The sequence below is a fragment of the Muntiacus reevesi genome, chromosome 1 (assembly GCF_963930625.1).
Source record: "Muntiacus reevesi chromosome 1, mMunRee1.1, whole genome shotgun sequence".
In the NCBI taxonomy this organism is placed as follows: domain Eukaryota; kingdom Metazoa; phylum Chordata; class Mammalia; order Artiodactyla; family Cervidae; genus Muntiacus; species Muntiacus reevesi.
Window position 1 is genome coordinate 192599272 of NC_089249.1, and position 12275 is coordinate 192611546.

At 38.9% G+C, this 12275-nt stretch overlaps 1 protein-coding gene across 1 annotated transcript; it reads right to left on the bottom strand.

The window, feature by feature from the left end:
• Window positions 1-11113: 11113 nt before the first annotated feature.
• Window positions 11114-12043, bottom strand: LOC136166329 (olfactory receptor 7E24-like). The gene has a single exon (XM_065932465.1). The coding sequence runs from the start codon at window positions 12041-12043 to the stop codon at window positions 11114-11116; it is 930 nt and encodes a 309-aa protein (XP_065788537.1).
• Between the last annotated feature and the right edge of the window lie 232 nt (window positions 12044-12275).

Sequence of the window (12275 nt, forward strand, 5' to 3'; positions counted from 1 at the left end):
CCACCTAACAGATATTTGCACTTCATAAATACTCAGTTATAGTTTTTTAATCAGAATTTGAATTATAATTGAAATAATGAGTTTTATCAGTGAAATACAATCCCAAGAAAGGCTACAGGTCCTTTGATTCTATACTATGGCAGAGAGATAGAACCCCATGATGTCCAAGGGAATTCATTCATAGAATGAGTGGAGGGAGGGAGTTCATGAGGGAGGGGACATATGTATACCTATGGCGGATTCATGTTGATGTATGGTAGAAACCAAGACAATATTGTAAAGTAATTAGCCTCCTATTAAAAATAAATAATTTTTTCTTTTTATTTATTTTAATTGGAGGCTAATTACTTTACAATATTGTACTGGGTTTTGCCATACATTGACAAGAATCAGCCATGGGGGTACATGTGTTCCCTGTCCTGAACACCCCTCCCACCTCTCTCCCCATCCCATCCCTCAGGGTCATCCCAGTGCACCGGCCCTGAGTGTTCTGTCTCATGCATTGAACGCGGACTGGCGATCTATTTCACATATGGTCTTATATGTGTTTGTTTCAATGCTATTCTCTCAAATCATCCCACCCTTGCCTTCTCCCACAGAGTCCAAAAGTCTGTTCTTTACATCTGTGTCTCTTTTGCTGTCTCACATATAGGGTCATCGTTACCATCTTTCTCAATTCCATATATATGTGTTAATATACTCTATTGGTGTTTTTCTTTCTGATTTACTTCACTCTGTATAATAGGGAACTTTTTAAAAAAAAATAATGAGTGAAAAACCTAAGGTGCCTCAGTCCTTGCAAAAAAAAAAAAAAATCTTCTCTCTTTTTTTAATCCTTTACTGAAAATCTCCACTATTTTTAATACTAAAGTGTTGTAGATTCCATTAGATGAAAAGCTATGTGTCCCTTGGGCTCAGACACTGTTTTTATCTTTTGTCTATCCCTACAGAACCTCACTGAAAGAAATGAAATCACAGTCAGGAAAGCGCCCAGTATTTGTAAGCCATACAGATTATACACTGTTTCTGTGAATCAAGGAAGAGTGTAATCAATATTTAAAGGAGATTGCTGCTATTCTTGTAGCCCACTCTGTGCCTTGAAAAGTATGGCCTTCAGGAATCAGAAATGAATGAGACTCAGCTATTTTCCTCCAGGAACTCAGAAGCTACTTGCATAGGGACAAAAAAAAAAAAAAAAAAAAAAAAAAGCTAACTCAAGATCTAGAGAAAAACCTAACTTACAGATCACAGGATAATTCAGTTGTCTCTGGTGCTTAGCCTCAATAAAAATAAAATACCTAGAATTTAATCTGTCTCTATTATATGCATCCATCACATACTTATTCGATACACATTATGTAGTTGTATCAATAAATATCAACTAAGTTAACACTGAGGCTGCCTATGTGAGTGCTTAGTCCCTTCAGTCAAGTCTGACTCTTTGCAACCCCATGGATTGTAGCCTGCCAGGTTCCTCTATCCATGGGATTTTCCAAGCAAGAATACTGGAGTGGGTTGCCATGCCCTCTTCCAGGGGATGTTCCTGATCCAGGGATTGAACTCATGTCTCCTGCATTGCAGGCAGATTCTTTACCACCGGCATGACCCGCGAAGTATTTTCACCAAGAAAATAAATAGAATAGAAAAGATTCAAAATAAAATTGTGGATTTCTAAGGACCATGCTCTGAAAATGTTCACTGTTTAGCAATGAGGGTTCAAGCAGATATCCAGAAGTCTATTTCGAACTTCACACGGTACAGCTTTTAACTGTTTCCTGGCTAAGAATAGAAGCAAAAAAACACTCTGACTTTATGTCTCCCTTAGATTGAGAAGTGAGACATACAAGAATGATGGGGAAAATGGAACAATGGAAACAAAATCAAAGAGCACAGACAATAAAGAAATATGCCCTGAATTATTATGATGACACTTTCTGTGATTCCTGCTTTTGCTATCAGCTGTAGTTACTACAGCTGATACAAGCAAGGGTAGCCCTCTACTCTCCACTGTGTGCTATCAGAAATGCATATAGAAGAGCACAGTGAGTGGGGATCTCCACCTGGAATGACAGGAAGAAACATTCTGGGGTGGGTAGGCAAGAGAGAATAATGTCCAGGTGCCCTATGAATGGATCTCACTGGAGGCTTCCTGCCCAGTTGTGTCTGGCTCTTGGCGACCCCATGGACTGTAGCCCACCAGGCTCCTCTGTCCATGGGATTTCACTATCTGCATTCAATCCTGACTTCACCTTCATTCTACCCCAGGACATGACAAAAATTTCATTAAACAAAAATTTCATTAAACTGGAAGATAAGCAGTCAGTGATAAGTTGAAAGATTGGGATTAACATATACACACTACCATATATAAGATAAATAACTATTAAGGATGCAATGCAGGAGACCTGAGTTCAATCCCTGGGTTGGGAAGATTCCCTGGAGAAGGGAAAGTCTACCCACTTTAGTATTCTGGCCTGGAGAATTCCATGGACTGTATAGACCATGGGGTCACAAAGAGTAGGACATTACTGAGCAACTTTCACATATATATATATATATATATATATATATATATATATATATATATATATAAAATCTGATTTTTCACTTTGCTGTACATCTGAAACTAACACAACATTGTAAACTGACGATACTCCAATAATCTTAGCTCAGCATCAGGGATTTGGAATCCCGGGTCAAAGATTTTTAATATTTTGGTATTATCTTCATTTTCATCATTATCATCATCATCTCTTTCCTTATCTTAAAGCACTAAAAAGTGCTTAGGGGGACATTTATAGGGACTCATTATTACTGCTATCATGGGCTTCCTTGGTCTTTCAGATGGTAAAGAATCTGTGGGAGACCTGGGTTGGGAAGATCCCCTGGAGAATAGAATGGCAACCCACTCCAGGATTCTTGCCTGGAGAATCCCATAGACAGAGGAGCCTGGTGGACTACAGTCCAAAGAGGAGTTGGACACAACTGAGTGACTAGCACTTCCATTTCACATTTCACTACTGCTATCATAGGGAAGATATCTATGATGGTAGATTCAGTGTTCTGCAAAAAAAAAAATAAAAACAGAAATTTGAACGAGAGGCTTTGGACAGCCATCAGAATCAAGAATATAAACTACATAGGGTTCTGAGCTGAAACTTTGTATATTAGTGTCCTACTAGTTTTAGTAGCTCTGCTAAAAAGCAGAGACATTATTTGCCAACAAAGGCCCGTCTAGTCAAAGCTGTGGTTTTTTCAGTAGTCATGTATGGATGTGAGAGTTGGACTATAAAGAAAGCTGAGCACTGAAGAATTGATACTTTTGAACTGTGGTGTTGGAGAAGACTCTTGAGAGTCTCTTGGACTGCAAGGAGATCCAACCAGTCCATCCTAAGGGAAATCAGTCCCAAATATTCATCGGAAGGACTGATGCTGAAGCTGAAACTCCAATACTTTGGCCACCTGGTTCGAGGAAGTGACTCATTTGAAAGACCATGATGCTGGGAAAGATTGAAGGCAGGAGGGGAAGGGGGTGACCGAAGATGAGGTGGTTGGATGGCATCACTGACTCGATGGACAATAGTTTGAGTAAGCTCTGGGAGTTGGTGATGGACAGGGAAGCCTAGTGTGCTACAGTCCATGGGGTCACAAAGAGTAGGATACAACTGAGTGACTGAACTGAACTGCCCTATTATCCTTTGTCCCAACTCTCCTGTGTGTCTAATGATTTAAAAAACCAGTCCCCTTGACAGATCCTCCTCCATTCACCATCTCCATGGTACTCACTGTGCTGGTCTGTGTCTCTGCTGGGGTATGACTAAGGAATGAGAATCTGATGTTCCTCTCCTGCCTGGCAAGTGATGAAGGTTCAGGTTCTCTCCTTAGGACTGGCGGGAAGACTGAATTAGTCATGACCTGATGCAGTCATGGATTCTGGGAAGAGAAGACAGAGATGTGAAACCTGTTTGACTTGGATTCCTATCTGAAGGGCTGGAGGGACAGGCTGATTATTTACTCTTGTGTGGCCTTGAGAGTTCAATGCACAGAGCTCATCATTAGCTAAATGGGTCTGTGTTATCACAGTCTCTGAGGACTTGCTATTACTAATGGAAACGGAAAAGAGAAAATTCAATGTGTTTAGAAGAGTCTGGGTTCTTCCTCTTTCGAGCAGGAAGCAAGCCTGTACTCCTCACTTTCAACTTTCAAGTTGTAGGGATTTTATTTTGCCATTGTTTTAGTCACTAAGTTGTGTCCAATTCTTTGTGACCCTATGGATGGTAGCCTGCTAGGCTTCTCTGTCCATGGGATTTCCCAGGCAAGAATACTGGAGTGGGTTGCCATTTCCTTCTCCAAGGGATCTTCTCAACCCAGAGATTAAACCCATGTCTCCTGCACTGGCAGGCTGATTCTTTATCACTGAGCCACCAAAGAAGGGATCTTATAAATACAGATAATTTTTTTCAGATATTTTTTTTTCAATTTAAACAAACAGTATATGACTTCAGATCAGTTCAGTTCAGTTGCTCAGTCATATCTGACTCTTTGTGACCCCATGGACTGAAGCAGGCCAGGCTTCCCTGTCCATCACCAATTCCCAAAGTCTGCCCAAACTCATGTCCGTTGAGTCGGTGATGCCATCCAACCATCTTATCCTCTGTCATCCCCTTCTCCTCCTGCCTTTAATATTTCCCAGCACCAGGGTCTTTTCAAATGAGTCAGCTCTTTGAATCAGATGGCCAAAATATTGGAGTCTCAGCTTCAGCATCAGTCTTTCCAATGAATATTCAGGGATGATTTCCTTTAGGATGGACTGGTTGGATCTCCTTGCAGTTCAAGGGACTCTCAAGAGTGTTCTCCAACACCACAGTTCAAAAGCATCAATTCTGTGCTCAGCTTGCAGTCCAACTCTCACATCCATACATGACTACTGGAAAAACCATAGCTTTGAATAGACAGACCTTTGTTGGCAAAGTAACATCTCTGCTTTTTAATAGGCTGTCTATGTTGATCACAGCTTCTCTTCCAAGGAGCAAGCATTTTTTTAATTTCATGACTGCAGTCACCATCTGTGGTGATTTGGGAGCAAAAAAAAAAAAAAATAGTCTGTCACTGTTTCCATTGTTTCCCCATCTATTTGCCACGAAGTGATGGGAATGGATGCTATGATCTTAGTTTACTGAATGTTGAGTTTTGAGCCAACTTTTTCCCTCTCCTCTTTCACTTTCATCAAGAGCCTCTTTAGTGCTTCTTTGCTTTCTGCCTTAAGGGTGGTGTCATCTGCATATCTAAGGTTATTGATATTTCTCCTGGCAATCTTTATTTCAGCTTGTGCTTTATCCAGCCTGGCATTTCTCATGATGTACTCTGCATATAAGTTAAATAAGCAGGGTGACAGTATACAACCTTGATGTATACCCTTTTCCCAATTTGGAACCAGTCTGTTGTTCCATGCCCAGTTCTAACTGTTGCTTCTTGACTTGCATACAGATTTCTCAGGAGGCAGGTAGGGTGGTCTGGTATTCCCATCTCGTGAAGAATTTTCCACGTTTGTGTGATATATGACTTACATGTCTGAAAATTCTCTGAAATAATTATGTCATGTAGGAAAATTATGTCTTCCACACCAAGAATCTTACACAATTTCTGCTTTCTCAGTTAAGATATATGCCTCCAAGGAGAACTACTTATTTTTGATTTTGTATTCCTGCTTTGGGATTTTGAATTTTACGTTTGGAGATGTATGCTTTTTGCTACTTTGAATTGCAGTCAAATTTTTAATTTTTCTGTAAAATTTATATTTTGTTTTTGTTGTTCAGTCGCTAACTCATGTCTGACTCTTTGCAACTGCATAGACTGCAGCACATCAGGCTTCCCTGTCCTTCACTATCTCCAGCAGTTTGCTCAAATTCAAATCCATTAATTAGGTGATGCTATCTAACCATATCATCCTTTGCTGCCGTCTTCTCCTTTGCCTTCAATCTTTCCCACCATTGGAGTCTTTTCCAATGATGTTGGTACATTAAATAACTATTTTGACATACTTATTAAATTGACTATTCACTTAAATACTACAGTAGTCTTCACAGATGTATGCATTCTGGTTATAGGACTGAAGTCATCTTAAGGCTTGACTAGAAGAGATCTAAGTTCACTTGAGTAGCAAGGATTCAGTTCCCCATGGGCAGTTAACCATAGGCATCATCTCTGGGCTTCTCCACTGGATAGCTGACAAAATGGAAGCCATCTTCCATCAGAGTGAGTTAGTAACAGAGTAGAAGAAGGCTGGTAGGGTGAAAACTTGAAGCGCTTTACACATCAGTGAAACTTCACTCCTTTTTAGTTGGAACTCAAACCCAGAGAAAACTCAGATTGGGACTTGCATTCATGGGATGGAACTCGAACCCACCCACACCTCAGGTTGGGACTTGAACCGTTGATCCCTGATTTAGGAGGGGACTCAAACCACTGTCTTTTAATTAAAACCACTCACCTGCTATCAGGACTGAAGCTTAGATTCTTTTGTCTCTTCTCAGAATGCTTGAGGCAATGATACAGGCAAAGAATGAGTTTATTATTATAGAATGCTTGTGAGAGCTGATAGTTGACAGGCAAGGGAGCACAGCCCTGAGAACAAAGAGTGCTACATTTTTATAATCAAAGAAAATGTGGGGAGGGGAGAAGACCTCCTTCTTTCTCATTTTTAGGTAGCCATTAAGGCTTGCATCATTGGTTCTTCCTTTGTCCATAAATAGTCTAACCAAGACTGTCATAAAAGTGTTAGACGTTCAGTCCTGTCCTATTCTTTATGACCCCAGGCTCCTCTGGCCATGGGATTCTTCAGGCAAGAATACTGGAGTGGGTTGCCATTCTCTTCTCCAGGGGATCTTCCCAACTGAGGGATTGAACCCAGGTCTCCCAAATTACAGGAAGATTCTGAACCACCAGGGAAGCAAGTACTATTTAAATCATATGTATTTTAGCAAAAAGATGGCAACATACATTAGAATGCTGTAATTCACCTCTTTTTCTGCATAATGTCCCCTTTCACCTAGTTTTGTTGTAGCCAGGCATTCCAGGAAATAAACTCACTCAGAAGGACAATGCAGATAGTTGGGTGCAATTTATTATACCAGTGAGCCAAAGGCAGAGTCTCCTCTTAGCCAAGGACTCTGGCCAGTTTTTGTGAAAACCTTATATACCCTAAGTGTACATGCCCAAACCCACTTCCTCAAATTCCCTGAAAATAGTCTGAACAAACGAAAAGAAAGATACAATCAAAGTTAACCCATGATTCAGATGCCTTAAGCCTAGGTAGCTAACAGTGGACAATTATCAACAGGCCTGTGGTCATACCCCAACAAGCATAATACAATGTATGCTTCTATTCAGTTACACAGATAATTAGGGTATTCTTTTAGCTGACGAAGAGTCTAGGCACGAGCCCTGGGGCTCTTCCTTCTGGGAGCCTGGTTTTCCAGTTGGTATGTTGTTTCCATAGATACTGGGCATATAGCTCAAGGTCCACAGTCCAGCCCAAGATGGAGTCCTGCTTTCAAGAGGGAGCCTGTTCTGTCTGTTTTCTCCTTCAGTTCCTTTCCTCTTTCACCTATATTCCTGTCTTGGCTACATGCAGAAATGCTACTCTTTAAGGACCGTGAACTTCCTGACTTCATGTAACAAGATTGGCACTCCGCACCTACTGTCTTGTGTTTTAACTATCAGAGTTTGTGGCTTGAGTGTGCCTGGTGCACAAATGCACCTGGTCTTCCTTCAAGGAAGTGTAGACTGTTACTAGGTTACAGGATTCTTTTCTTGAGTGGTCATTAGCTTACAACATTCTCCCAACTCCCTTAAAATTCCCTTTCTGTCTTAATCCCTAGTGAGATTTCTAAACTAATTATCTTACTCTATCCCTCTAATTAATGTTGGAATTATATCCCAATATTTTTCAATATTTTATTCATTGGATGTGGGTCACAAGGTATAGTCACACAAACTGCTCAAGTTCTCATTTGCAAAAATTAAAAAAAAAAAAAAAGATCTCTCAGAACCCTCTTTGAGTATCTAAGTTCACTGTCAATGAAGTTGTTGGTGATTTAGATTAGTGGTAAAAGGCAGAGTAAGCTGTATTGGTCTTTATCTTTCTGGCTTACTTCACTCTGTATAATGGATTCCAGTTTCATCCATCTTATTAGAACTGATTCAAATGAATTCTTTTTAATGGCTGAGTAATATTCCATGGTGTATATGTACTATAGCTAATACAGTATACTAATGCATATATATGGAATTTAGAAAGATGGTAACAATAACCCTATATGCAAAACAGAAAAAGAGGCACAGATGTACAGAACAGAATTTTGGACTCTGTGGGAGAAGACAAGGGTGGGATGATTTGTGAGAATAGCATCGAAATATGTATATTACCTATGGTGAAACAGATCATCAGCCCAGGCTGGATGCATGAGACAAGTGCTCTGGCCTGGTGCACTGGGAAGACCCAGAGGAATCGGGTGGAGAGGGAGGTGGGAGGGGAGATCGGAATGGGAAATACTTGTGGGTCCATGGCTGATTCATGTCAATGTATGACAAAACTCACTACAATATTGTAAAGCAATTAGCCTCTAACTAGTAAAAATAAATGAGAAAAAAAAAAGCAGGTTAAGTCAAATTGGTTAATGCACAGCTCTTCAAAAAGCCCAGATTGCTAGCTCAGAAACTGTGTAGCATCTTTAAAGGAATGATTGATATGTACATGGTATTTTGGGTATGTACAAGAAAGGAGCCCAGTGAAAACTGATTATGACAGAAGAGCAGGAAGCATGGATATAAAGTGAAATCCTAGTGAGGTTTTTTCCCCTAATTGCTGAAAACATGATACTTTGTTATCCTTGCATAATATAAATTAAAATAAGCATTGATCAGTCCAATACATAAGGGTGTTTTGATGCAATGCTATTTTAAAACCTAAAGAAAATAAATGGAAAGTAAAATATCATTATTACCTAACTAATGCATGTCATATTATATATGATGGCTGCTATATGGGAATTTCTGGTTCAATAAAACCTTCCCAGATTTAATAATAATTTGAGCTGTTAAAATGCTTTTATTTTCTTTTTTCAGGGAGTAGAAAACCTAGTTTCATGTGACTTACCTTCTGATATGAAGTAGATGATTTATAATATAGTATCTGCACTTTTACTGTATGTTGTTATTTGTTAGGTATATTAGAGAAGGATGATACATATATACCTATCCATATTATTATGTATATTACTATATATACATATATATTTAGAAAAATGCACATATGTGTATCTATCCATCTATATACCCCATATGCACTTGTATGTTTCTTCTAGAAATGTAACACATTAATAAATATACTACCTTAAAAAATAAAGATAAATTAAAGTTGAATTTATTCATAATGACTTGGATGACTTAAGGATCTGCAGATACATTTAGAGCCACACAGAAACTGGAAATATGATGCCATCACATTAAACTCAATTGTACACACTAGATCAAGGTATATCATTAAAATCACATTTTTCCCCCTGAGCACACTTTGCAATCTTCCAATTGTAGAACTTCACAACATACCTTAATTCTCCATGTTATGATTTATCATTCAGAGTTAAAAAAAGTAGAGAAACCACACTAATTATTTTAATGACGATAATTTAATGAAAGTGACTGATTATTGAAAGATTAAAGACATAAAAGAAAAAATATGGTAGCATAATGACATATCTCCTCATATCACAAGAGAAAAAAATTCTAACTATGTGTGGGATGAATAACAATTAGATTCAATATTGTGATCATTCACAATATACAGAAATGTTGAAACATGATGTTGTATAGTTGAAACTAATATGTTATATGTCAATTATATCTCAATAATTAAGATTGTTAAGCTTTATAGTTATTGTTAAAAGGGAATGGCAATTTCCAAACTTCTTACAATCTGGGTTCAACAGTCTACTAATGTTGCAATTTGTCCTTTAACTCCAGTAAAATATTAGTGTATATGACTGGATATCATCTTCATCAGGTTTCTTTAGAAACATGTTTCCAGTAGCAAGAATGGAATATATTGTTTTCTGTATCAGATTCTAATTAGTCTTATAAAACAGCAGTTCCCTTGTTTATTGAAATATTTATACAATATTGGGTTGATCTGTACTTTGAGTGACTGCTGGAATTTTTTATAAAGACATTTTTATTCTAGTATGGGAATTTTAAGCCATTGTAAGAGGTCTTTAAATACAAAAGGAATGTAGGTTTAGCTTATGTAATACTGTGTAATATAGGCTTCCCCACTGGCTTGGTGGTAAAGAATCTGTCTGCCAATTCAGGAGACACAGACAGATTCAATCCCTGGGTCAGGGAAATCCCATGGACAGAGGAACCTGGCTGATTACAGTCCATGAGGTTGCAAAGAGTTGACTTAGTGATTAAGCAACAACCTGCCTGCCAGGTTCCTCTGTCCATGGGATTTTCCAGGCAAGAATATTGGAGTAGGTTTCCATTTTCTTCTCTAGATCATTAAGGGGTAAATTGTCATAGATGTTTTTGCCCTAAAGGATAGGATTTAGATTCTCTGAACAAGTAGGAAAAATTATTGCAAAGTATAGCATCTTTGAATAACAAGAAAGAACTATGATTATTTTACATTGATAGAAATACGACAGCTTATGACCAAGATCTGGGTAATTGGATAAGGAAAGTGAGAAGGGTATACTGATATTTTTTCTTTTAATTTACTTATTTATGTTAATTGGAGGCTAACTACTTTACAATATTGTGGTAGTTTTTGCCATACACTGACATGAATCAGCCAAGGGTATTTGACAGTGGAACACATAGACTGATATTTTGTACATAACTCTGAAGTGACTATGATTTACGTGGTAAACCAAAAATAACCTCCCAATGTTGTTAAAGTTATACTAAAAGGAACAATTATATAAGCAAATGGTAAAGAGTCATATGGGTACCTATACTCCATGTGATTGTAGATTCAGAATTTCTTGTTGTGCATATTGAATTTGACTGCATTTTCTTGTCCTCCGAACTGAAAAGGATAAGATATATATTGAGATTAGGCTATTCTGCTGATAATCTTCCACAAGGCCCTCTTGATGTCCTTGTTCCTCAGGCTGTAGATGAAGGGGTTAAACACTGGGGTGACTATGGTGTACATCACTGAGGCTACTGCATCCTTCCTGAGAGATTGTGAGATGGCTGAGCTGAGGTACGCACCAAGGGCTGTTCCATAAAATAAGCAAACAACTACTAGGTGAGAGCCACAGGTAGAAAAGATTTTGTACTTTCCATCTGCTGATGGGACTCTCAGAATGGAGGAAACAATTTGAGTGTAAGAGTAAAGAATCCCTGAGGCGGGAATACCACCAAAAATGGCTCCAGTAAAATAGATTATTATCTTATCGATGGACGTATCAGAACAGGCAAGATGGAGAAGTTGAGGAACATCACAAAAGAAATTAGGGATTTCCACACTTGTGCAGAAGGTGAGTTGCAACACCATCAAGGAGTTAATCAGGGAGTCCAAAAGGCTGCTGAAAAATGACAGCAGAACCAACAAGCCACAGAGGCGGGGTTTCATGATGAGTGGGTAGTGTAGGGGGTGACAGATGGCCACCAATCGGTCATAGGCCATCACAGCCAGGAGTAGATTGTCCAAACAACCCAAAAAGAAAAAAAAGGACACCTGAGTTAGACAGTTTGCATAGGTGATGGACTTGCTGTGTGCCTGGATATTTGCCAGCATCTTGGGGACTGTGGTAGTGATGAAACCAATGTCAGCCAAAGACAGGTTGGAGAGGAAGAAGTACATGGGAGTGTGGAGGTGGGAGTCTGAGCTGACAGCCAGGATGATGAGCAGGTTCCCGAACATGGCTACCAGGTACATGGACAGGAAGAGCGCAAAGAGACGGGGCTGCAGGTCTGGATCATCTGAGAGTCCAATGAGGAGGAATTCTGAGACCTGTGTAAAATTCTGTGCTTCCATGTAGATGCAGCACCTGTCAACAAAGAAGAGAGAGTTGGAATAAACAAAACAGAACACCCAGATAAATGTATATTTTTTTAATTCAAGTAATTTACAAGTAAAATAATCACACTTGAAGTCCATTCAGTATGCCCCAGTATGTTCAGCAGTATTTCTATCTGAGCTCTTCTTAAAACTCTTTCCTTATTGATGTCTGGGTCATTCACCTGTTTCTATACACACTCACTTTAGA

Bases quoted from the DNA above. Each gene is read 5' to 3' on its own strand.
- LOC136166329 (XM_065932465.1), bottom strand. From the start codon at position 12,043: ATGGAAGCACAGAATTTTACACAGGTCTCAGAATTCCTCCTCATTGGA.